General features: G+C 32.6%; 1 protein-coding gene across 1 annotated transcript in view; it reads right to left on the bottom strand.

Annotated features, from left to right (window-relative positions):
• LOC143240442 (lysine-specific demethylase 5A-like) overlaps positions 1–27,317 on the bottom strand; it is a 108,749-nt gene extending 81,432 nt beyond the window's left edge. Inside the window, 7 exon segments of the mRNA XM_076482878.1 lie at positions 1,512–1,603; positions 3,142–3,293; positions 4,420–4,596; positions 5,650–5,712; positions 5,913–5,972; positions 6,975–7,052; positions 26,953–27,317. Of these exon segments, the coding sequence (XP_076338993.1) occupies positions 1,512–1,603; positions 3,142–3,293; positions 4,420–4,596; positions 5,650–5,712; positions 5,913–5,972; positions 6,975–7,052; positions 26,953–27,102 (772 nt within the window). The 5' untranslated portion in view covers positions 27,103–27,317.
• Between the last annotated feature and the right edge of the window lie 436 nt (positions 27,318–27,753).

The raw sequence follows: 27,753 nt of genomic DNA, 5'->3' as shown, positions 1-27,753 counted from the left end.
ATATATCAGAGTAATTATTAATGAGATGTAGTAAAGCCTTTACCTCTAGTGATACAGTATATCAGAGTAATTATTAATGAGATGCAGTAAAGTCTTTACCTCTAGTGATACAGTATAGATACATTTATGTGTATGGTTTTTCATCACAAAATCTTAAACCAAGCAATGATGCAAGAATGGTAACTAGATTCACAGAAGCCACAATACAAATCTGTAGTAGTAAACACAAGAGCAGATTTGACACATTGGTTACAAGGTTTGAAGTCTGAGTAGTCAAAACATGAAAGAAAAAGCTGCTGTTAAGTTCAATTCATTGTCAATTGCACATTTTACTGTAATAAAAATATGTTCTTTTTATGCAATAATGGCTTTTAATCATCATTTATTATAACAAAGTGTTTCTGGCTTCATGGTGAAAAGTGTTGCCTGCCACAGTTATTACAGAACTATGCAAACCACATTTGAAGGTTAAAGCATTTCTCAAAGATTAATTGTCAACAACAAAGTTACTCTGCAACTCAAACCTTGACTGATTTTATTTTCTTACGTTCTACCAAAGTGGCTACACTTTAATATTACAAAACCATTTTACTCAACGGCCCAGCAGGGCCAGGTGGGTTAGGGCATTCTACTTGTAATCTGAGGGTCGTGGGTTCGAATCCCTGTCACACTAAACATGCTCGCCCTTTCAGCCATGGGAGCATTATAATTTGATAGTCAATCCCACTATTCGGTGGTAAAAGAGTAGCCTAAGGTGGGTGGTGATGACTAGCTGCCTTCTCTCTAGTCTTACACTGCTAAATCAGGGATGGCTAGCACACATAACCCTCGAGTAGCTTTGTGCAAAATTCAAAAACAAAAGAATATTCCTCAACTTATAGTGCTCCTGAGTCTCATCATGGTGAAATTTTTTAATTGCTATGACCAATGATATTTAATGGAGGAAGTTTCATTTTGTTCATAACATAATGGATTCATTAACACAAAATTATATTTTATGTAGTTGACAGGTCTTTAGCTTCTACCACAATAGGTAATATTACAAGCATATGAGCACCATCTTCCCCACCCTAAGACCTAAAACTAAAGTACTTATAATTACTTATTCATGGTAGTTAGTAGCAGACTGTTCAAAAATACTGCTGGAGTAGCTACCCAACAGATACACAACATTCAGCAACAGTACTTTAAAGTTGAATGTGATCATTGTAACTAACTAATTCCACTTTGTGAGGTCATAAAAAGGATATTTTTTGCTCAACTGACATTGTCAGGATAGTTCATCTCATTTACTGAGCCAAGCAAGTTTGCTTAGGCTCATTCAGGCTTCAGACCAACTGACCGATGGTGGCCATAAAACTGTACAGAACTAAACTAGATCTTGTAAAGTCTTACATGAGCAAAAAATTAATCACAGCACACAATTAACATTTGTTTGTGATGAACATGGCAATTACTAGCTAACACCTAGACACTAAACCCACAAGTCAAACTCTGTATGACTGATTTACCTTCAGATGGACTGTAACCCAGCATCTTTGGTCCTGCACCATAAAACTGCAGTTTTCTTAACTCATTGTTTGCAGAGTAGTCTAGATCATCCTGAAAAATGAAAAAAAAAAAAAAAAAAAAAATAGTGGTCACATTTCATCTCATCTTCCTCTGATTAATTACCACCAATGAAAAGGCATTACTCAACATACTTGTTATGAAAGAATTTTCCTTTTCAATAACAAGTAAATACTATTAACTCATGGCTCATTTTCAGAAGTGTTTCACAATATGCTGTCTTCTGCTAAAATGTACAGCTTTGAATCACAGGAGGCAGAGCACATTTAAACTTAGGGAGAGCACTGATGATTGGGGCACTTTATTTGCTATATTAGCTGTACCATAATTCAAATATAAAACAGCAACATTCCACATTAGTTACACGAGTCTATTCTGTATTCAAAGCACTTCTCTATTTGGTCAAAATTGCAGGATGCACATGTCCCCAGTGCCCATTTCTGCTGACTTTCATAACATAAGACACCTACCATAACTGAGTGATTTCCTATCCAATCAACAATCTCAAAATCTCACCTCCCTAAATTTTAATAAAATTGGACATACAAGTCAAGACTAATGAGAGTATCTTTCAGACAATATTTTATATTGTCAAGTAGCATGGACAAAAAATGGTCCAAGTACGTCTTTATTTTTCGTGCATCTGAACACAGTTTCAATCTTGTTCCTCAGAATATTTTTACAACTGAACAACTAAGTTAATTTTGAGGTAACTTTAAAGATTTTTTTGTGGCAGTCTAGCTTTAAAAAAAACGTGTCAGAGTAAGTTGCAAACATCCGATATCCTGAATCATTTTGAGCATCTCTAAGGCATCATTATCTCATTATGCAAGTTCATATTGTGTGAAACTGGACTACTTCAGAAGTATGGCAGTAATCTCTTAAACGATCTTAAGAAACAGACTGTCAGCTGATCAGATCTTTTGAAAGGTGCAAACTTTGCAAACTGATCAGACAGCGTGAAAGACACAAAGTTTGTCACTAACACTTTCAGACTTAGTTTGTGAACATAATTTTGCTACATGAACCTGTGCACCAGTACCCAGTGCTTCATAAATAAAATGAATCAATAACAAAAGTATGAGATTAGTTATAAATTTTTCCACAAAGTGAAAGGAACACAATTCTTCATAGTTATTAGAAACTTTGAAAATAATTCATTCATTTTTTTTTAATGGTAACTCTGGCCACGACAATAATCAATCACTTTCGTGAAGCATGTTTTTCACAGATTAATGTGAAATGTCTAGAGCTAAGAAATAGAACTCTCATGCTTCAAGTGTTTGTAGATTTTAAACAAACTCTAAGATGAATATGGCTGTCTACAGATAGCATTAGAAAACTGTTTCATCATACAATACTGTCTTCCTTAATTTTATTAAAGTTAGAAAGTACACTGTTAAGTCACAAAGACTGCAACTAGTTTCTAAGCTCAGGGACTTTTTGTTTCTACAAATAAGCATCTTGTATAAATTATCTGAAACTCAAAGTCATAACTCCATTACAAAATACCAGAACTAACTGAACAATAAGTATCAATTTCACACATTAATATTTAAGATCAGTTTACCCGCATTCTCTGAACAAGGCATGGTCCCCTTCGTATGCCGTTTAGACCGTCGAGCAACTTGTTCAGGAGGAGGTTTGATTGCCTGACGTGAAGGAATCCCATGAGGAATGTAATCTGTATCTTTTTTGTCCTTCTCCCTAGAATCCTCAAAATTCTATGCCAAAAACAATTTGAAAGGTTAAGATTTTAGAAATTTTTGATATAATTAAAGAGATTTACTTTACTTTGCTAATTATCACCTTAAATGACTCTTCATGAATCAAAACTAATATTTACTCAGTACACAACATTACCTTTATCATAAGATGTATTAGACCAGTGTTCCCCAAAGTGTGTGGCATGTCCTTCCAGGGGGGGGTACAAATGATCTCTTTGGGGGGTGGGAATGCTTGATGTAAAATCAATAATGCAATAATGCAAAATTAGGCATTTTAATATATTTTTTATTAATGAAAATAAGTAATTACTAAAACATGTAGCACTTTAATATGTATCCACATATTTTATCATGTCACTCAATTCACTTTCTCACCCATTTAAAACAAAGAGAGGAAGAGAGTTCATAGGTGACAAAAGTTTAAAAAATGCTGAATTAGACAATATTTAAAGTTAATTTTGTTTCAAATTTTATGAAACTGATTTTTTTTTTTTATAATTCACTTACTGTGTAAGCAATAACATATCACTGAAGGAAGACAGTGAACAAAATTATAATTTTTAATCAAATAAATTATGTAAAAACCAGAACTCAAATAGATGTTACTTTTTGCTTGTTTTGATTACTATACCCATTTTTTGAGGATATCACATTTAAGTATTGACAGAAGTGTGCAAAATTAAACAAAATAAATAAAATCAGATTGTTTTTCTCATGTGCAATCAAACTTTAATTAGAAAGTCAAATTTTGAAACTAAAAAAGCAGTTTCACTAATATATCACACTTCTCAATGTATGAAGAAAAGCTGTTTTAACAGCACTGAACTGATTAAATAAACTGTACATACTTTATTTTAAACAGTGGAAATAACTGTCAAAACTATTGTTAATTTAAAAAAAATACATCTGTGGTTTGTCCACTGTTTTGCACACTGTGCCTTAATCCACTTCAACAAAAACAACAATGTTCTGCTATAACTCAATAACAACCAATGTACCACAACAACCTTGGATACACAGCAAGATACATTAAAAATAACAAGTACCATATTTTAGTATGATGTGATTTTAACTCTTCGTTTACCATAATTTGTTTAAAAAGTTTCAATTACACCCAACTTACTATTTTTCCAACACTTGCTCCACTTTTAAACACATCATAAGGGTATAGAATACGCTCATAATGGTGTCGTAAGAGAGAACCAATACTCTTTCCTGGTGGATATCCCATGCGAAAAGCCACTTTAGACCATTTTCTCTCCCTGGTTACAACATCCATTCCACCTTCATGATGAACAAGCTAGAAAACAGAGAACAGGCTTAACAGTTGAGAAAACATCAGTGTATAAATTTTGCAAGAAATCACATTGTCATGGCAGCAAATCTCAATTTAAAACTTGAACAGTTGTACCATCCACCTGATAAGCTACACCTCTATAAATTCAAAATCATAAAATCAAGAAATCACAAATGTGACTGCAATATTACCTCATTCTTCAGTTTCACAACTGTGTAAAAACATGTTCAAAAATAACAACCTAGGACTTTCCAATTTTAAACACAGAAAAATCCCATTATATTTTTTCTTTGTTTCATTTGCTTGGGATTGGTCTAAAATTTGCCCAATAGCTCTTCTGGAATTTTCTGCTGTTATTGTTCTTTGAAGAAAAATAAATTCAGGATCAAATTATTTTAGAAATATTTATCACATTCAAAATTTCACAATTTTTTTTTCAATTACACAAAAATGTTTGTATTCATTCACACATCCAAGTATCAAAATAAACATGAATAAAGAATTCCTGGATGATTAAAAAATGTATATTTTGTTTGTTTTTGTTAAGAACAAAAACTACTGAAATGGGTTATCTGTGCTCTACACACCATGGATGTCAAAACCCAAATTTTAGCATTATATGCTCTCAAATATACTGTTCAGCTGCTTGGGAGGAAAGGTTGCAAACATATACACAAAAAATAATATATCAGAACCTTTATTTTATAATATTTAGTCCTTTATTCATACCAATAAAAGTGTGATATTGTGTTTGTGAACCAAATTTAAAGAAGCTCCCAAGTGTGTCATGTAACAATCCTGAAAAAAATTTAACCCCCCCCCAAATCAAGCATCAGACATTTAACTCTTGCCTAACAATAATTAAAATGCTATTACAAATATGTTTAAACAGGAAAAGAGCTGTCATTGTAAATATGTAAAACCCACTAGACTGACAGAATACAAAGTAGCGAGTAGCAGTGTACAGTTATATTTTGGTCGAGATGGGTAACAAAAAAAAAGTGTATTATGATACGGAGCAAACTATAAATGTAATGAGAAACTACAAACACTTACACGATGCAATAGATGAAGATCTAAAAGTTTCCTTTCTACATTTGGAATTTTCAATGAAGAGCCCTGCAAATATTGTCTATTTTAGTATTAACAATTTGAAAATTCACAAAAAATTCTGTATATGTTGACATATATACAAGTACAATACTTAAAGTTTAAAGATTCAGAAAAAGTTATTAGACTTTTATAGAATAAACAAGGCTTATGTGTGGTTCCTTCTAAATCCATACACCATTATTTTGATTCTATAGAACACAACATACCTGTAATTCCCAAAACTTTGCAATCTGATCCAGAAAATTTAACTTTATCCTTGTAGTAGCCTGCAGAACAAACAACAACAATTTATATACAGTATCTTCTAATATTATATCTTAGTTATTTGTTATTTTGTTTGCCAGAATATGGCTTAACATAGCTCAAATCTACCCAAATTCCTTATTTAAGAACTATGAAGTAAATATTGACATATGCAGTATAGATTTTAAATACTGAAAATTAGTTATTGAATTATTCCAGAGGATCATTTTCTTGTATGTAATATTTACCTTACATCCTAATTATTTTCAAAGTGTTTAATCTTAACTTATGTATTATTTTTTGTCCTTTCTTTACTTTCATACACCAATTATGTCATTTTCTTTCAACAATTCTAAATATCCTTTCTCTCTTTCTCCTTTCTTGTGATTAATTCACAAAAAATCACTCAAAAATTGCTCATCTCAACTGTTGTTATGATCACTAGCTTACTTAACTTTCACTGTCCACATTGTTATCTATGCACCATTTTGATTCCAGGTGTTTTGTTCCAATGTTTTCATAGATCCTCCAGTAGTTATATAATCTACATCAGTAAGTATTTGGGACTGAACATTTATTTTGACATTAAAAGTATAAAAGGTTTAATTCTGCATGTCTAATTTACATGTTTTTCTTGTTGTTTTCACTGTGTGTATTATTTGCCCTACTTAGTTCCCATTCTCAGCTGTTCAGAAAAATTCCAACCTTCTCAGGATGGTGTTTTACTCTTAAAAACAAATACTGTTAAACCATAAGACCACTTTAAAATATTACTGACCTCAAACTTTGATATAAAAAACAAATTAATATACATTTTAAATAAAAGAAATACTACTAGTAAATTTAACTTGGAAAAAAATAATTAATTGACAAAATATTAGAAGTCCAAAATAAATATAGAATGATAATAAATACTCAAGTTAGCATAACAAAAACTAACAATTTTAATAACGCATGTCTACATGTACTTCTTTACATACAAGACAGAGTAATTATCTTTGTAAAACAAAAAAAATACGACTTACTTCAAGTTCATTTAATCTTTGAACACGAGGAGTAAACTTGAAATTGTCCACATCTACTGTAAACGGTGGCTGCCAATCCTGAAATTAATTTGTTATGAGTAATTACCAAGTCTTTTCTATTTGCAATTCTATCTAAAATTTAAAGAAGCTGTTATCTACCTATGTTCATTCATTCAAAATGTATTGAATATATGCATGTATAGGTCATCAGTTGAAGAAAACCATTATGTAAATATAGTGTAATTACCATTGTAATTTTTTTGGCTGTTTTCTCAATGATTTTTAACAAACTTCAGCACACACACATTTACACACCTGCCAAACAAAAGCAGTTTCATAAAATAATAAATATTATCACACTATTTGCACTATAGATTTGCACATGTATTTTCAGAATAAATAAAACATATTACTATTACATATATCTCATTAATCAAAACATTGCCAACAACATTCGTTTTGACTACGAAATTGACAGATAGATTAGCATTAACTTTATTACTTTACTCATTTTTCTTATTTCTACTAATTTTAAAAGATAATAATATTTTGAAAAAAGAATTAGAAGAAAGTTCATAGCTTATTCTAAAATATCATAAAATTTGAATAAGATGGTGAACAGTGAATGATTATTCACTGCAATGAGATCAGAGAACACAAAAGAGAACCCAACAAAGCAGTAGTGATGTGGTCCATAAACATTATTACTGATTAATATAACCATATATGAGAAGAAAAATTACTATATGTAAAAATAATGAAAATAATATTGGCAATGGGCAACAAGCAAAAACATAAAATAATGATCAGTTCTTTGCTTCCTTAAGTGGCTGTCATGGTGTATCCAATTCTGAGAATGGCAAAAAAGTGAAGGAATGCAATTGTCAAAGATGTCTACTTTAATTCAACAAGCCTATAAAAATTTTTGTTTATGATGCCTGAGTGACTGTTTTATTGCTGCAACCCTAACATATTTTTTACTAATTTAATACTTTTATTGAATACAATCATGACAAGCCTAAGATTTAACTTACCTTTGCAGCACTTATAATTACTTTCTGATAATCACAAAAGTAAGCTAGAATCTTTAATAGTCAAACTTCATCATTAGTGTGATATGTGATCATAAGTCTATTGCCTCAGTTTCTTGAAATGTAATAAAAACATCACAAACATTCATAACAATTCTTAGACCAATCCGAAGCAAATGAAAAAGAATGATCAGATGTCTGGTCCAAATGAACTATTTGTAGCATGGAGTACAACATAATAAAATTCACTGCTACATCACGACCACCCATACAACATTCACAGTGACCTGAAACCTCCTCTTTTTGAATATCAGTCAAAGAACCATTTAAAGTAATGTTATAGTGTCTGTCAAATTATGACAGCAGTCTTCTAAAAATACTAAGATTATAGGTATACATACAAGTAATGTATTCCAAAATTATAATTTCTGCTTCAAATCAATACATGATAATTTTGTGCTTTCAATATCAACTTGGAAGATAATTTGATATTTATTAATTCTCTGATCATTTGATATTACAGGATAACTGCATACTCTAGATAACATCAGCTCATATAAGCCTTGATACACTAAACATTTTATCACTCCCACCTTTTCCCGATATCTTTCAAAATAATCCCACACTTATCACTACTACCTTTACCTGATATCTTTCAAATGAATCCTACATTTTATCACTGCTACCGTTACCTGATATGTTTCAAATTGATCCCTCATTTTATCAATGATATCTTTCAAATTGATCCCCCATGTTAAAACTTACATCATTCAAATTGATCCCCATTTTAAAACTGAAATCATTCAAATTAATCCCCATTTTAAAACTTACATCATTCAAATTGATCCCGCATTTTACCACTGACATCATTCAAATTGATCCTGCATTTTACCACTGACATCATTCAAATTGATCCCGCATTTTACCACTGACATCATTCAAATTGATCCCGCATTTTACCACTGACATCATTCAAATTGATCCCGCATTTTACCACTGACATCAGTCACGTTGATCCCAAATTTTCCAGCTGACATCAGTCACGTTGATCCCAAATTTTCCCGCTGACATCACTCGAATTGATCCCACATTTTCCCTCTGACATCACTCGAATTGATCCCACATTTTCCCGCTGACATCACTCGAATTGATCCCACATTTTCCCGCTGACATCACTCGAATTGATCCCACATTTTCCGGCTGACATCATTCAAATCAATCCCACATTTTGCAGCTGACATCATTCAAATCAATCCCACATTTTGCAGCTGACATCATTCAAGTCAATCCCACATTTTGCATCTGACATCATTCAAGTCAATCCCACATTTTGCAGCTGACATCATTCAAGTCAATCCCACATTTTGCATCTGACATCATTCAAGTCAATCCCACATTTTACCACTGACATCATTCAAATCAATCCCACATTTTACCGCTCACATCATTCAAATCAATCCCACATTTTACCGCTCACATCATTCAAATCAATCCCGCATTTTGCAGCTGACATCATTCAAATCAATCCCGCATTTTACCACTGACATCATTCAAATAAATCCCGCATTTTACCGCTGACATCATTCAAATCAATCCCGCATTTTCCCGCTGACATCAGTCAAATCAATCCCACATTTTACCACTGACATCATTCAAATTGATGCCACAGTTTCCAGCTGACATCATTCAAATAAATCCCACATTTTCCAGCTGACATCATTCGAATTGATGCCACAGTTTCCGGCTGACATCATTCAAATAAATCCCACATTTTTCCACTGCTACATTTTCCTGATTACAATCAAATCAATCCCACATTTTACTGCTGACATCATTCAAATCAATCCCGCATTTTGCAGCTGACATCATTCAAATCAATCCCACATTTTGCAGCTGACATCATTCAAATCAATCCCGCATTTTGCAGCTGACATCATTCAAATCAATCCCGCATTTTGCAGCTGACATCATTCAAATAAATCCCACAATTTCCCGCTGACATCATACACATAAATCCCACATTTTCCCGCTGACATCATTCAAATCGATCCCACATTTTCCCGCTGACATCAGTCAAATCGATCCCACATTTTAGCGCTGACATCATTCGAATCGATCCCACATTTTAGCGCTGACATCATTCGAATCGATCCCACATTTTACCGCTGACATCATTCGAATCGATCCCACATTTTACCGCTGACATCATTCGAATCGATCCCACATTTTACCGCTGACATCATTCGAATCGATCCCACATTTTACCGCTGACATCATTCGAATCGATCCCACATTTTACCGCTGACATCATTCGAATCGATCCCACATTTTACCGCTGACATCATTCGAATCGATCCCACATTTTCCCGCTGACATCATTCAAATCGATCCCACATTTTCCCGCTGACATCATTCAAATCAATCCCACATTTTGCAGCTGACATCATTCAAATCAATCCCACATTTTGCAGCTGACATCATTCAAATCAATCCCACATTTTGCAGCTGACATCATTCAAATCAATCTCGCATTTTCCCGCTGACATCACTCAAATTGATCCCACATTTTCCGGCTGACATCATTCGAATAAATCCCACATTTTACCACTGCTATATTTTCCTGATTACAATCACATCAATCCCACATTTTACTGCTGACATCATTCAAATCAATCCCACATTTTGCAGCTGACATCATTCACATAAATCCCACATTTTCCCGCTGACATCATTCAAATCGATCCCACATTTTCCACTGACATCATACATGTTAATCCCACATTTTCCCGCTGACATCAGTCAAATCGATCCCACATTTCACAGCTGACATCATTCAAATCATTCCCACATTTCACAGCTGACATCATTCAAATCATTCCCACATTTCACAGCTGACATCATTCAAATCAATCCCACATTTTACCGCTCACATCATTCGAATCGATCCATTTTAGCGCTGACATCATTCGAATCGATCCCACATTTTAGCGCTGACATCATTCGAATCGATCCCACATTTTAGCGCTGACATCATTCGAATCGATCCCACATTTTAGCGCTGACATCATTCGAATCGATCCCACATTTTCCCGCTGACATCATTCAAATCGATCCCACATTTTCCCGCTGACATCATTCAAATCGATCCCACATTTTCCCGCTGACATCATTCAAATCGATCCCACATTTTCCCGCTGACATCAGTCAAATCGATCCCACATTTTCCCGCTGACATCATTCAAATCGATCCCACATTTTCCCGCTGACATCATTCAAATCAATCCCACATTTTCCCGCTGACATCATTCAAATCGATCCCACATTTTCCCGCTGACATCATTCAAATCGATCCCACATTTTGCAGCTGACATCATTCAAATCGATCCCACATTTTGCAGCTGACATCAGTCAAGTCAATCCCACATTTTGCAGCTGACATCATTCAAATCAATCCCACATTTTGCAGCTGACATCATTCAAATCAATCCCACATTTTACCGCTCACATCATTCAAATCAATCCCACATTTTACCGCTCACATCATTCAAATCAATCCCACATTTTACCGCTCACATCATTCAAATCAATCCCACATTTTACCGCTCACATCATTGAAATTGATCTCACATTTCACCGCTGACATCATTCAAATTGATCCCACATTTAACCACCGATAGAATTCAAATTAATCCCACATTTTATCAATGCTACCTTTTCCTGATATCTATCAAATTAATCCCGCATTTTCCCAGTGACATCATTCAAGGTAATCCCGCATTTTCCCGTTGACATCAGTCGAGTTAATCCCGCATTTTCCCGTTGACATCAGTCAAGTTAATCCCGCATTTTCCCGCTGACATCAGTCAAATTAATCCCGCATTTTCCCGCTGACATCAGTCAAGTTAATCCCGCATTTTCCCGCTGACATCAGTCGAGTTAATCCCGCATTTTCCCGCTGACATCAGTCGAGTTAATCCCGCATTTTCCCGCTGACATCAGTCGAGTTAATCCCGCATTTTCCCGCTGACATCAGTCGAGTTAATCCCACATTTTCCCGCTGACATCAGTCGAGTTAATCCCACATTTTCCCGCTGACATCAGTCGAATTAATCCCACATTTTCCCCTGACATCAGTCGAGTTAATTCCGCATTTTCCCGCTGACATCAGTCGAGTTAATCCCACATTTTCCCGCTGACATCAGTCGAATTAATCCTGCATTTTCCCGCTGACATCAGTCGAGTTAATCCCACATTTTCCCGCTGACATCAGTCGAGTTAATCCCACATTTTCCCGCTGACATCAGTCGAGTTAATCCCACATTTTCCCGCTGACATCAGTCGAGTTAATCCCACATTTTCCCGCTGACATCAGTCGAGTTAATCCCACATTTTCCCGCTGACATCAGTCGAGTTAATCCCACATTTTCCCGCTGACATCAGTCGAGTTAATTCCACATTTTCCCGCTGACATCAGTCGAGTTAATTCCACATTTTTCCGCTGACATCAGTCGAGTTAATTCCACATTTTCCCACTGACATCATTCGAGTTAATTCCACATTTTCCCACTGACATCATTCGAGTTAATCCCACATTTTCCCACTGACATCATTCGAGTTAATTCCACATTTTCCCACTGACATCATTCGAGTTAATCCCACATTTTCCCACTGACATCATTCGAGTTAATCCCACATTTTACCACTGACATCATTCGAGTTAATCCCACATTTTACCACTGACATCATTAAATTAATCCCACATTTTACCACTGACATCATTCAAGTTAATCCCACATTTTACCACTGACATCATTCAAATCAATCCCACATTTTACCGCTCACATCATTCAAATCAATCCCACATTTTACCGCTCACATCATTCAAATCAATCCCACATTTTACCGCTCACATCATTCAAATCAATCCCACATTTTACCGCTCACATCATTCAAATCAATCCCACATTTACCACTCACATCATTCAAATCAATCCCACATTTTACTGCTCACATCATTCAAATCAATCCCACATTTTACCGCTCACATCATTCAAATCAATCCCACATTTACCGCTCACATCATTCAAATCAATCCCACATTTTACCGCTCACATCATTCAAATCAATCCCACAATTTACCGCTCACATCATTCAAATCAATCCCACATTTTAACGCTCACATCATTCAAATCAAACCCACATTTTACCGATCACATCATTCAAATTGATCTCACATTTCACCGCTGACATCATTCAAATTGATCCCACATTTAACCACCGATATAATTCAAATTAATCCCACATTTTATCAATGCTACCTTTTCCTGATATCTATCAAATTAATCCCGCATTTTCCCAGTGACATCATTCAAGGTAATCCTACATTTTCCCACTGATACCTTTTTCTAACATCATTCAAGTTAATCCCGCATTTTCCCGCTGACATCAGTCGAGTTAATCCCGCATTTTCCCGCTGACATCAGTCGAGTTAATCCCGCATTTTCCCGCTGACATCAGTCGAGTTAATCCCGCATTTTCCCGCTGACATCAGTCGAGTTAATCCCGCATTTTCCCGCTGACATCAGTCGAGTTAATTCCACATTTTCCCGCTGACATCAGTCGAGTTAATTCCACATTTTCCCACTGACATCATTCGAGTTAATTCCACATTTTCCCACTGACATCATTCGAGTTAATTCCACATTTTCCCACTGACATCATTCGAGTTAATCCCACATTTTCCCACTGACATCATTCGAGTTAATCCCACATTTTCCCACTGACATCATTCGAGTTAATCCCACATTTTACCACTGACATCATTAAATTAATCCCACATTTTACCACTGACATCATTCAAGTTAATCCCACATTTTACCACTGACATCATTCAAGTTAATCCCACATTTTACCACTGACATCATTCAAGTTAATCCCACATTTTCCCGCTGACATCTTCAAGTTAATCCCACATTTTCCCGCTGACGTCATTCACGTTAATCCCTCATTTTCCCGCTGACGTCAGTCACGTTGATCCCTCATTTTCCCGCTGACGTCAGTCAAGTTGATCCCTCATTTTCCCGCTGACGTCATTCACGTTAATCCCTCATTTTCCCGCTGACGTCATTCACGTTAATCCCTCATTTTCCCGCTGACGTCATTCACGTTAATCCCTCATTTTCCCGCTGACGTCATTCACGTTAATCCCTCATTTTATCACTGCAACATTTTCCTGACAACAATGAAATTTATCCAACATTTTTCCCTGCTACATTTTACTGACAACAAATAAATTTATCCAACATTTTTCCCTGCTACATTTTCCTGACAACAATTAAATTAATCCAACATTTTTCCCTGCTACATTTTCCTGACAACAATTAAATTAATCCAACATTTTTCCCTGCTACATTTTCCTGACAACAATTAAATTAATCCAACATTTTTCCCTGCTACATTTTCCTGACAACAATTAAATTAATCCAACATTTTTCCCTGCTACATTTTCCTGACAACAATTAAATTAATCCAACATTTTTCCTGCTACATTTTCCTGACAACAATCAAATTAATCCAACATTTTTCCCCTGCTACATTTTCCTGACAACAATCAAATTAATCCAACATTTTTCCCTGCTACATTTTCCTGACAACAATTAAATTAATCCAACATTTTTCCCTGCTACATTTTCCTGACAACAATTAAATTAATCCAACATTTTTCCCTGCTACATTTTCCTGACAACAATCAAATTAATCCAACATTTTTCCCTGCTACATTTTCCTGACAACAATCAAATTAATCCAACATTTATCCTTGCTACATTTTCCTGACAACAATCAAATTAATCCAACATTTATCCTTGCTACATTTTCCTGACAACAATCAAATTAATCCAACATTTATCCTTGCTACATTTTCCTGACAACAATCAAATTAATCCAACACTTTATCCTTGCTACATTTTCCTGACAACAATCAAATTAATCCAACATTTATCCTTGCTACATTGTCCTGACAACAATCAAATTAATCCAACATTTATCCTTGCTACATTGTCCTGACAACAATCAAATTAATCCAACATTTATCCTTGCTACATTGTCCTGACAACAATCAAATTAATCCAACATTTATCCTTGCTACATTTTCCTGACAACAATCAAATTAATCCAACATTTATTCTTGCTACATTTTCCTGACAACAATCAAATTAATCCAACATTTATTCTTGCTACATTTTCCTGACAACAATCAAATTAATCCAACATTTATTCTTGCTACATTTTCCTGACAACAATCAAATTAATCCAACTATTATTCTTGCTACATTTTCCTGACAACAATCAAATTAATCCAACATTTATTCTTGCTACATTTTCCTGACAACAATCAAATTAATCCAACATTTATTCTTGCTACATTTTCCTGACAACAATCAAATTAATCCAACATTTATTCTTGCTACATTTTCCTGACAACAATCAAATTAATCCAACATTTATTCTTGCTACATTTTCCTGACAACAATCAAATTAATCCAACATTTATTCTTGCTACATTTTCCTGACAACAATCAAATTAATCCAACATTTATTCTTGCTACATTTTCCTGACAACAATCAAATTAATCCAACATTTATTCTTGCTACATTTTCCTGACAACAATCAAATTAATCCAACATTTATTCTTGCTACATTTTCCTGACAACAATCAAATTAATCCAACATTTATTCTTGCTACATTTTCCTGACAACAAACAAATTAATCCAACATTTATTCTTGCTACATTTTCCTGACAACAAACAAATTAATCCAACATTTATTCTTGCTACATTTTCCTGACAACAAACAAATTAATCCAACATTTATTCACTGCTACATTTTCATGATATCTCTCAAATTAATCCCACATTTTATCACTACTACCTTTTCTTGATATCTATGAAATTCATCCCACATTTTATCTCTGATATCATTCAAGTGAATCCCATATTTTACCACTGATATCATTCAAGTGAATCCCACATTTTACCACTGACATCATTCACGTTAATCCCTCATTTTCCCGCTGACGTCAGTCACGTTGATCCCTCATTTTCCCGCTGACGTCAGTCACGTTGATCCCTCATTTTCCCGCTGACGTCATTCACGTTAATCCCTCATTTTCCCGCTGACGTCATTCACGTTAATCCCTCATTTTCCCGCTGACGTCATTCACGTTAATCCCTCATTTTATCACTGCAACATTTTCCTGACAACAATGAAATTTATCCAACATTTTTCCCTGCTACATTTTACTGACAACAAATAAATTTATCCAACATTTTTCCCTGCTACATTTTCCTGACAACAATTAAATTAATCCAACATTTTTCCCTGCTACATTTTCCTGACAACAATTAAATTAATCCAACATTTTTCCCTGCTACATTTTCCTGACAACAATTAAATTAATCCAACATTTTTCCCTGCTACATTTTCCTGACAACAATTAAATTAATCCAACATTTTTCCCTGCTACATTTTCCTGACAACAATTAAATTAATCCAACATTTTTCCCTGCTACATTTTCCTGACAACAATCAAATTAATCCAACATTTTTCCCTGCTACATTTTCCCTGACAACAATTAAATTAATCCAACATTTTTCCTGCTACATTTTCCTGACAACAATTAAATTAATCCAACATTTTTCCTGCTACATTTTCCTGACAACAATCAAATTAATCCAACATTTATCCTTGCTACATTTTCCTGACAACAATCAAATTAATCCAACATTTATCCTTGCTACATTTTCCTGACAACAATCAAATTAATCCAACATTTATCCTTGCTACATTTTCCTGACAACAATCAAATTAATCCAACACTTTATCCTTGCTACATTTTCCTGACAACAATCAAATTAATCCAACACTTTATCCTTGCTACATTTTCCTGACAACAATCAAATTAATCCAACATTTATCCTTGCTACATTTTCCTGACAACAATCAAATTAATCCAACATTTATCCTTGCTACATTGTCCTGACAACAATCAAATTAATCCAACATTTATTCTTGCTACATTTTCCTGACAACAATCAAATTAATCCAACATTTATTCTTGCTACATTTTCCTGACAACAATCAAATTAATCCAACATTTATTCTTGCTACATTTTCCTGACAACAATCAAATTAATCCAACATTTATTCTTGCTACATTTTCCTGACAACAATCAAATTAATCCAACATTTATTCTTGCTACATTTTCCTGACAACAATCAAATTAATCCAACATTTATTCTTGCTACATTTTCCTGACAACAATCAAATTAATCCAACATTTATTCTTGCTACATTTTCCTGACAACAATCAAATTAATCCAACATTTATTCTTGCTACATTTTCCTGACAACAATCAAATTAATCCAACATTTATTCTTGCTACATTTTCCTGACAACAATCAAATTAATCCAACATTTATTCTTGCTACATTTTCCTGACAACAATCAAATTAATCCAACATTTATTCTTGCTACATTTTCCTGACAACAATCAAATTAATCCAACATTTATTCTTGCTACATTTTCCTGACAACAATCAAATTAATCCAACATTTATTCTTGCTACATTTTCCTGACAACAATCAAATTAATCCAACATTTATTCTTGCTACATTTTCCTGACAACAATCAAATTAATCCAACATTTATTCTTGCTACATTTTCCTGACAACAATCAAATTAATCCAACATTTATTCTTGCTACATTTTCCTGACAACAATCAAATTAATCCAACATTTATTCTTGCTACATTTTCCTGACAACAATCAAATTAATCCAACATTTATTCTTGCTACATTTTCCTGACAACAATCAAATTAATCCAACATTTATTCTTGCTACATTTTCCTGACAACAATCAAATTAATCCAACATTTATTCTTGCTACATTTTCCTGACAACAAACAAATTAATCCAACATTTATTCTTGCTACATTTTCCTGACAACAAACAAATTAATCCAACATTTATTCTTGCTACATTTTCCTGACAACAAACAAATTAATCCAACATTTATTCACTGCTACATTTTCATGATATCTCTCAAATTAATCCCACATTTTATCACTACTACCTTTTCTTGATATCTATGAAATTCATCCCACATTTTATCTCTGATATCATTCAAGTGAATCCCATATTTTACCACTGATATCATTCAAGTGAATCCCATATTTTACCACTGATATCATTCAAACTAATCCCACATTTTATCACTGCTACCTTTTACTGACATCTCTCAAATAAATCCCACATTTTATCACTGCTACCTTTTACTGACATCTCTCAAATAAATCCCACATTTTATCACTGCTACCTTTTACTGACATCTCTCAAATAAATCCCACATTTTATCACTGCTACCTTTTACTGACATCTCAAATAAATCCCACATTTTATCACTGCATACCTTTTACTGACATCTCTCAAATAAATCCTACATTTTATCATTGCTACCTTTTACTGACATCTCAAATAAATCCCACATTTTATCACTGCTACCTTTTACTGACATCTCTCAAATAAATCCTACATTTTATCACTGCTACTTTTACTGACATCTCACAAATAAATCCTACATTTTATCACTGCTACCTTTTACTGACATCTCTCAAATAAATCCCACATTTTATCACTGCTACCTTTTTACTGACATCTCTCAAATAAATCCCACATTTTATCACTGCTACCTTTTACTGACATCTCTCAAATAAATCCCACATTTTATCACTGCTACCTTTTACTGACATCTCAAATAAATCCCACATTTTATCACTGCTACCTTTTACTGACATCTCTCAAATAAATCCCACATTTTATCACTGCTACCTTTTACTGACATCTCTCAAATAAATCCCACATTTTATCACTGCTACCTTTTACTGACATCTCTCAAATAAATCCCACATTTTATCACTGCTACCTTTTACTGACATCTCTCAAATAAATCCCACATTTTATCACTGCTACCTTTTACTGACATCTCAAATAAATCCCACATTTTATCACTGCTACCTTTTACTGACATCTCTCAAATAAATCCCACATTTTATCACTGCTACCTTTTACTGACATCTCTCAAATAAATCCCACATTTTATCACTGCTACCTTTTACTGACATCTCTCAAATAAATCCCACATTTTATCACTGCTACCTTTTACTGACATCTCTCAAATAAATCCTACATTTTATCACTGCTACCTTTTACTGACATCTCTCAAATAAATCCCACATTTTATCACTGCTACCTTTTACTGACATCTCTCAAATAAATCCCACATTTTATCACTGCTACCTTTTACTGACATCTCACAAATAAATCCCACATTTTATCACTGCTACCTTTTACTGACATCTCACAAATAAATCCCACATTTTATCACTGCTACCTTTTACTGACATCTCTCAAATAAATCCCACATTTTATCACTGCTACCTTTTACTGACATCTCTCAAATAAATCCCACATTTTATCACTGCTACCTTTTACTGACATCTCTCAAATAAATCCCACATTTTATCACTGCTACCTTTTACTGACATCTCAAATAAATCCTACATTTTATCACTGCTACCTTTTACTGACATCTCAAATAAATCCTACATTTTATCACTGCTACTTTTACTGACATCTCTCAAATAAATCCCACATTTTATCACTGCTACCTTTTACTGACATCTCTCAAATAAATCCCACTTTTTACCACTGCAACCTTTTACTGACATCTCTCAAATAAATCCCACTTTTTACCACTGCAACCTTTTCTTGATATCAATAAAATTTTTCCCACATTTTATCACTGATATCAATAAAATTATCCCACATTTTATCACTGCTACTTTTTCCTAATATCTATCAAATTAATCCCACATTTTATTATTGCTACTTTTCCCGATATCTATCAAATTAATCCCACATTTTATTATTGCTACTTTTCCCGATATCTATCAAATTAATCCCACATTTTACCACTGATATTATTCAAATTAATCCCAAATTTTCTCACTGCTACATTTTCTTGATAACAATCAAATTAATCCCACATTTTATTACTGCTACTTTTCCCGATATCTATCAAATTAATCCCACACTTTATTACTGCTACTTTTCCCGATATCTATCAAATTAATCCCACATTTTATTACTGCTACTTTTCCCGATATCTATCAAATTAATCCCACATTTTATTACTGCTACTTTTCCCGATATCTATCAAATTAATCCCACATTTTATTACTGCTACTTTTCCCGATATCTATCAAATTAATCCCACATTTTATTACTGCTACTTTTCCCGATATCTATCAAATTAATCCCACATTTTATTACTGCTACTTTTCCCGATATCTATCAAATTAATCCCACATTTTATTACTGCTACTTTTCCCGATATCTATCAAATTAATCCCACATTTTATTACTGCTACTTTTCCCGATATCTATCAAATTAATCCCACATTTTATTACTGCTACTTTTCCCGATATCTATCAAATTAATCCCACATTTTATTACTGCTACTTTTCCCGATATCTATCAAATTAATCCCACATATTATTACTGCTACTTTTCCCGATATCTATCAAATTAATCCCACATTTTATTACTGCTACTTTTCCCGATATCTATCAAATTAATCCCACATTTTATTGCTGCTACTTTTCCCGATATCTATCAAATTAATCCCACATTTTATTACTGCTACTTTTCCCGATATCTATCATATTAATCCCACATTTTATTACTGCTACTTTTCCCGATATCTATCATATTAATCCCACATTTTATTACTGCTACTTTTCCCGATATCTATCAAATTAATCCCACATTTTACCACTGCTACATTTTCCTGATAATAATCAAATTAATCCCACATTTTATCACTGATATCATTCAAATTAATCCCACATTTTATCACTGCTACATTTTCCTGATATTGATTAATTAATCCCACATGTTATCACTGCTACATTTTTCTGATATATATCAAATTAATCCCACAATTCAATTAATCAATTAATTAATTGATAGTACAATGGCTGCAGTAAAGTATAAACAAATATTAATCCAGCATGCCATCCCCATTAGTGCAAGACTTATTGGTTCAAATTTTATCTTACAGCAAGGCAATGATCCAAAACACTTTAAATTTAATAATTAAAATTTATGTGCAAAAGAAACTGGTCTCATTTACCATGTGGAATGGGACCCTCTAATACAAATCTCATTATCTTTATAGGAGTCTATTTGAACAAATAAAAATACAAAAAAGTTCCAGTAATATGACAAACTTTAAAAGATCTTTAAGAAATATAAATACCATTCCATAATCAATTATAATAAAATTACTTTGAAGTGTCCCTAGAAAAAATTTAATGATTTTGAAAGAAAAGGGTAGGAACACTTGTTAGTTTAGCTGAAGAAGACTTTCATAAAGGTGTACTTACATTGAACATATTTCCTTACACATTGGAACAAAAAACATGTATAAGACTTGCAAAGCACTTTAGCAAACCAAAGTTTAAATAAACAGATTTGCCATTTGAAAATTAAAGTTTCAAAAGTGTGTATTATTAAATAATTAACATATGCACAACTACTGAAACATTGTTTACATTTTATTTTAATAAATAAAATTCACAGTAGCATATAAAATTTATAAAGTTCCAAGTGAAATGAATGATAAGAAGTTAAAGACAATCATAAGAATGTGAAAAAAGTCAAAATGACAGAAAGCAGCCTGTTTTCAACTAAGATACAATAATATCACTACTTCTAAATTAAAAAAATAATAAGTTCTCAAAAGTCCAGTACGTTTCTCCACCACAAACATTCCTGATTCCTCCAGCAGATTTTATGTCCACATCCACCTTATTGTTTTCATATCACCATAAACACAAATTCCTTTCCAAATTTCCATCCCTTAAGTTTACTGCTTTGTGCCCATCAAAACTAAATTTATTTATTTATCATGTGACCATATACTAGCCCCAGTCCAATGACCATATTAACCCTTACTGGAATCTTAAAATAACTGGCAAATATTAGAAGAACCAACCAAAATCAGTGATATAAACAAACAATGAACAACAATGAGTCCAGTTGAAAAACAATTTTTTTTGCTAACGTTTCATTTCTGTTTTAAATCAATCTTAAATCTTCTCTTTCTTCCATAAAAACCTAACAATCTTCATAAGCATCATCTAATCAGTTTTTTTGAAATCAAGATGTACAACACATGCTTGAGCATCTACAACTAAGATTGAAGACCCCATTACATAACTCATAAGTTGATTACAAAAAAAAAAAACTTTATAAACTTATGTGGTCATATTTTAATAAATAAATCTGTAGCTTTAACTTAATTTTATTAAATGAAAACTGGTAAAAAAGAATTCTGCACTTAGATGTTACATGGCATAAACTGAGTTTATCAACAAGTTTCTGAATAAAATATCTTATTTTAATACATTCCCTTAACACAAAAAATAAAGTGTAAAAAGAAATGCAGTGAAAATGGAGCATGGTTTCAAACTGCAAGCAAATATTTATAGAACCTATAAGCATGTATCTCATAAAAGTATGACAAATTATTTCACTAATTTATTTACTAAATTAGAAAATTGTATATATAATAATATACTCTACATTAAGTGCAACAACTCTTTCACAAGAAACACTGAATTATAAGTTTCTCTAATTTCTTGTTCCTTCTCATACAAAATGCCACAGCCCATTAAAAGTATCAAAAGTAAAGATTTTTTTTTCACATATATTAAAGACAGAGCAGTTAATACATGCGAGTCATTTGAAACTTATGAAATGAGAGATTTATTACAAATATAAACTGAGTAGTCAAACTGTAACACGAATAACTTCGGGTCTCACGTCTAAACTAGGAAAATGTTTAAATTACCTGTGAGTTGGCCATTAACTCACTTTTAAATTATAGTGCCATATATAATAAAAAAGGCACTGAAACCTCACTCGTAACATCTATATGTTATTCTGTACATATTTGTCAAGCTATTGATTAAAGGCCATAGTGGACATAACATTGGTTCATATATTATGTACAAACTGTGCATATACTGTAAGATAATTATATCCATGACACTTTGGAACAGATGTTACTTGAACCACATACATCTTCCACAAGGTGGTACAATGTGCCATTTACATTTACTCATTTCTATGTTGCTTACCATGCCATTAAATAAAACAAATATTTCACTATTACTAATCTAAAGACCATTGTAACATGTCAGTAGTTGAATGGGTTTATTGGAGAATATTTGGAAAAACACCATGAAAGTTGGTATTAACTGTTGGGAAAACTAGTAATTGATAGTAAGAAAAGTTTAGAGTTGCAAATGAAAAAACAAACTGTTTGGTTATACAATAATTAACAGTAATAATCTTACTTTTTTATCTAAACTTATTAGACCTGTAGTGTATTTCTAACTAAGGGACCACTAGTAAATCTCAGCTTTCAGAAAGCCTTTGAGGAAATGCGATACAAATACTTTGAAAAGTTAATTTTCAGACAAATGAAAAAAAAAAAATCTTAAATATAAATAGAAAACAGACTTGGTACCAACATCAGATGGTGATAATAAATAGACTTTTCTCATACGAAAGACATAAGCAGTATTTAAATTTATAAAAAATTTAGTAGGAGAGAAGAGACTATTGACAAAACAATGAGACTGGAGTTTATTACTGATAAAATATTAAATACCCATAGCTGGGTGACTAGTTGTGTTGAAAACACAGATATACAGTTCTGGTATATCTCCACACACATTTTTTTTTTTTTTTTTAATACCTGCAATTTCCAAAACTTCTACATTGTTTCAGCCATACCTTATTCAGACTACTACTTGTATATTAAGTATCTATCTTACTACAGTGCACAAATAGATTGGTATCTAGTTTTGAAAGGAAATAGAAATTTGGACTTTTTCTCTGAAGCACAGTCAGATACAATTGGAAAATTAGGGTAAATGAAGAGATTATCAAAGAAACCTTAAGTGTTAGGAGTAATAAACATAGCTTTCATAGTCCAGACATAGCTTTTCTGGGAGGAAGAACTTTTTTTTCTATATATAAACCTATAAAATTATTTGTCCAATAATATGTTATGTACTGTAACTTTTTAATAAATTTAAAGTTGTGATGAATAAGCAAATGGATACAGGATATACACTGAGCTTTGATTTTTTGTACCAGTAAATCAAAGAAAAGTGATATCCATAGGTTACACCAGTCTTTACCTTTTAGAGTCCTAACAAGCACACACAATTCCCTAGAGTACTTGCAAATCCATTTCCTTTAAATAATAATGACAAACTTTGTACTTGAACAAATATGTTGAGAATATGTTTTCTTTAATTCAGTTTGGTTCTACACAATCACTACCAACAAATTACCTAGTTTCAAGAGAAAAAAATTCAATAATTCCTCATAAAAAAATTCAGAAAGTGTATATGAACATCACATACATTATAACTTTTGTTTTAAATTCATGACATCTTCGTAGTTAAGACATGAAAAAATTGTTTATAGTTGGAATGATTACTTAAACAAGACTAAAAATGTTTATTTTAGTCTTAATACAACTACATGAAGGAAATGTTAAATTTAAGGTCTCAACTTATAAAGACTGTGCAAGAAGATAAAAAATTAAATTTCAACATACAAGAAAAATAAAAACTTTCACTGCCTTTTAAATTAATATTTTATTTATCCATTATAATGATTTGGTTTAAACAGCATTTTAAAATAAATGACAGTGGCTAGGCTTTCTGGTTATACTTCTGTACATAACAGATAGCATTTGTGCTTGTATGATTAAAATGGTTTTGAAACGCCTCTATTTAACCAAAACTGAAAAAACATCTTTTAAGAGATTGGAGAAAAACAAAATAAATCTTAAAAGTGAAATTAATAGATGGTCTTATAACGTATTTTTTTCAGTAGAATCATACAAGTAAGTTTTATTAGACAAAGATATTGATATCTGTGTACCTTCTTTTAGGGTTTTAATTCTCACATTTTCATCAAAATAATCTAAATTAACAATAAGCATGTGTAATAAGTTAACAATTTCTATGAAATGAATGCCTTTTGCTAGCAAAATGTGGTAATCAGCATTTTAAAATCTTCATGATAGAGAGATAATGTGTTATCGTTTTTTTTTTCCAATAAAGCTCTAAAACTTGGATGATTTATAAAAGCTCATCAAATACTAAACCATAAAATGAACTTGTATATTTTAAACATTGCAAGAGGAAAAATTTCATAATGATGACAAGAAACATAAAAGTTGATTAAACATATACACCTAACTATAATTATTTAAATTTCAAGTACTTTGTAAGTAAATATTCTGCACTGCAGAAGGACCTATCATATAAAAATATTACTAAGTACTATCATGGTGTTGTCCATTTCTTATGCCATTTAATACCATTACTCTCACAAAAGTTTTATTTTGCACAATCCATAATTTTTTTTTTTTTGTATTTCATCACAAAAATATTTATTTTGTTATAATAATAAAAAAATTATAAGATCTCATAACCCCATAAGATTCATATATTAGCAACATCAACTACAGATGTCTGAATTTAAAACCTCATTCAAGAATTAGACAATTATTTATTTGGCATACAAAAATGTAATACCACACATTGGTTAAAACTAGCAATTAATGTATTCTAAAGCTCAGAAAGAATTACTGAATATTTTCAATATTACTCAGTTTAAAAAGAAAAAAATTTTCTAACTGGAGCTTGAATTTCATAATCTGCCTTTATTTCACCTGGTCTACTCATTGTCAGCCATGTCACCAAAACTGACTTCTGATGAGTGTGATGAGAGGCAGCCATATTGTCTTCCTAAAATTCACCATTTTTGTATTTTTCCCTGCCCTTGTAACTATCATATATGAACATGTACAATTTAAAAGTATGCTCTCTCTCACCAATGCAACAGATCTTGCTAATGTTCATCAGAAATATCTACATCAAAATTTAAAACGTTGAGCTTTAAGAAACAATATGTATGCAGCAATATTTTATTTGGAATCAGTAGCAGTATGGCCAAACACATAAAAAAGGAACCCACTTCAATAACCAACACATATGTTTTAACCAAGTACCATTCATCACTGAAATCTAGGTTTACGTACAGTTTAAAACAAGTTATCTTAAAATCATGCTAGTACTTTTGTTATATGTACAACACTTGTAGTTTTTCCTGCTAAACAAAGTGCCAACGACATATTACTGAAGAGGTTACACCCTACACTTCATGAGGTGAAGAAATAATTTTTTGTCAAGTTTGTGACATATAGCTGTCTTGTAAACGTTATGTTAACAAACACTCACAAAAGGAAAAGAAAAATCAACTAATGTTACCGCTGCATATTTGTGTTTTAACTATACAAATCATCTGATTTTTGTGAAATTGATATTACGATTTCCTGTAGATGGGATTTAAATCTCCTACGTCAACAATAACGTCGCCATTTTGTTCACAACTTTCGAAAGTCTCGATTTTTATCTTGAAACTATACTTAACATACAAAACGCGTAGTTTTCATAGATAAATGGCAGTGTTAGTCTTATTTGTATATTATAAAACCATCACATATTTTATTCATGAAGAATACAGCAAGTGCAAAAAAAAGAGGTCAAAGTCCGTTCGTTCGGTAAGTTTAACCAATCAGAAAAAGCCTTTAAGAGTACAAACACGAGGAGACAAGACTCGAACGAAGTTATACTGTAACCTGAGATAGCCTAAGCTAACTGATAGTACTACAACTAGTCAGCTGAACCTATACATAATATTTTAGAAAATAGTACGAATACCAACCGGTGGTGGTTTTATTTTGCAGATTCCTGCTTTTTCAGCGATAGACCTTATTTTTGCTATATAAGCAAGAGGGTCCTTAAACTCTTCTACCGTAGGCTCAAAAACTGGAGCTTCTGGTGGAGGTTCGAAATCCCACTCCATTCTTTCCATGAAAAGTAGAATACCGAGTAAATTAACTAAACATAGTTACCACAACACAATCCTACACTGCTAACGCTATCTCGGCACTACACATAGTAAGAGTCTTACTACAGAGTAGCATGACCGTAAAACTACACTTCCATCGTGCTGTTCAGTGACATACTAAAAGTCTTATGTATTGCTACATATAAGAATATAATTCCCTATTATCAGAAAAAAGCATAAGCTTTTTACATATTTCAAAAAATAATTGTATATTTTTAAATCGTTTTTTTATAACTGTTTAAAATTTCGATAAACTAAACAACACTATTAACTAATTGTGTTGAGGCGGAAGAATACAAAGTATATAATTTTGGGTTATCCAGTTGACGGAGTGTTCGTCAAAGCTGTTTGAGTTGCTAATTCATAGAGAGTTGTGATTACAGATATTTCAGTGTCATTTTACCCGGTTATAGCGAATAACTGTCAGAATGTGTATCCTTTATCTTTTAGAATCACATATTTGTCTCATTATCTATTCCATTAATTAATTAATTTTTAATACAGGAAACATGTTGCCTTTGAAGTAATAACTAGTGATATGATATTGTGACCAACGTGAAAGTATTTAGATTAGAAACGTATAGTATGACCCTGCAGAACTCTATGTATCTGTTT

The sequence above is a fragment of the Tachypleus tridentatus genome, chromosome 13, assembly GCF_004210375.1.
Source record: "Tachypleus tridentatus isolate NWPU-2018 chromosome 13, ASM421037v1, whole genome shotgun sequence".
Taxonomy (NCBI): domain Eukaryota; kingdom Metazoa; phylum Arthropoda; class Merostomata; order Xiphosura; family Limulidae; genus Tachypleus; species Tachypleus tridentatus.
This window is presented reverse-complemented; position numbering and strand designations above follow the sequence as displayed.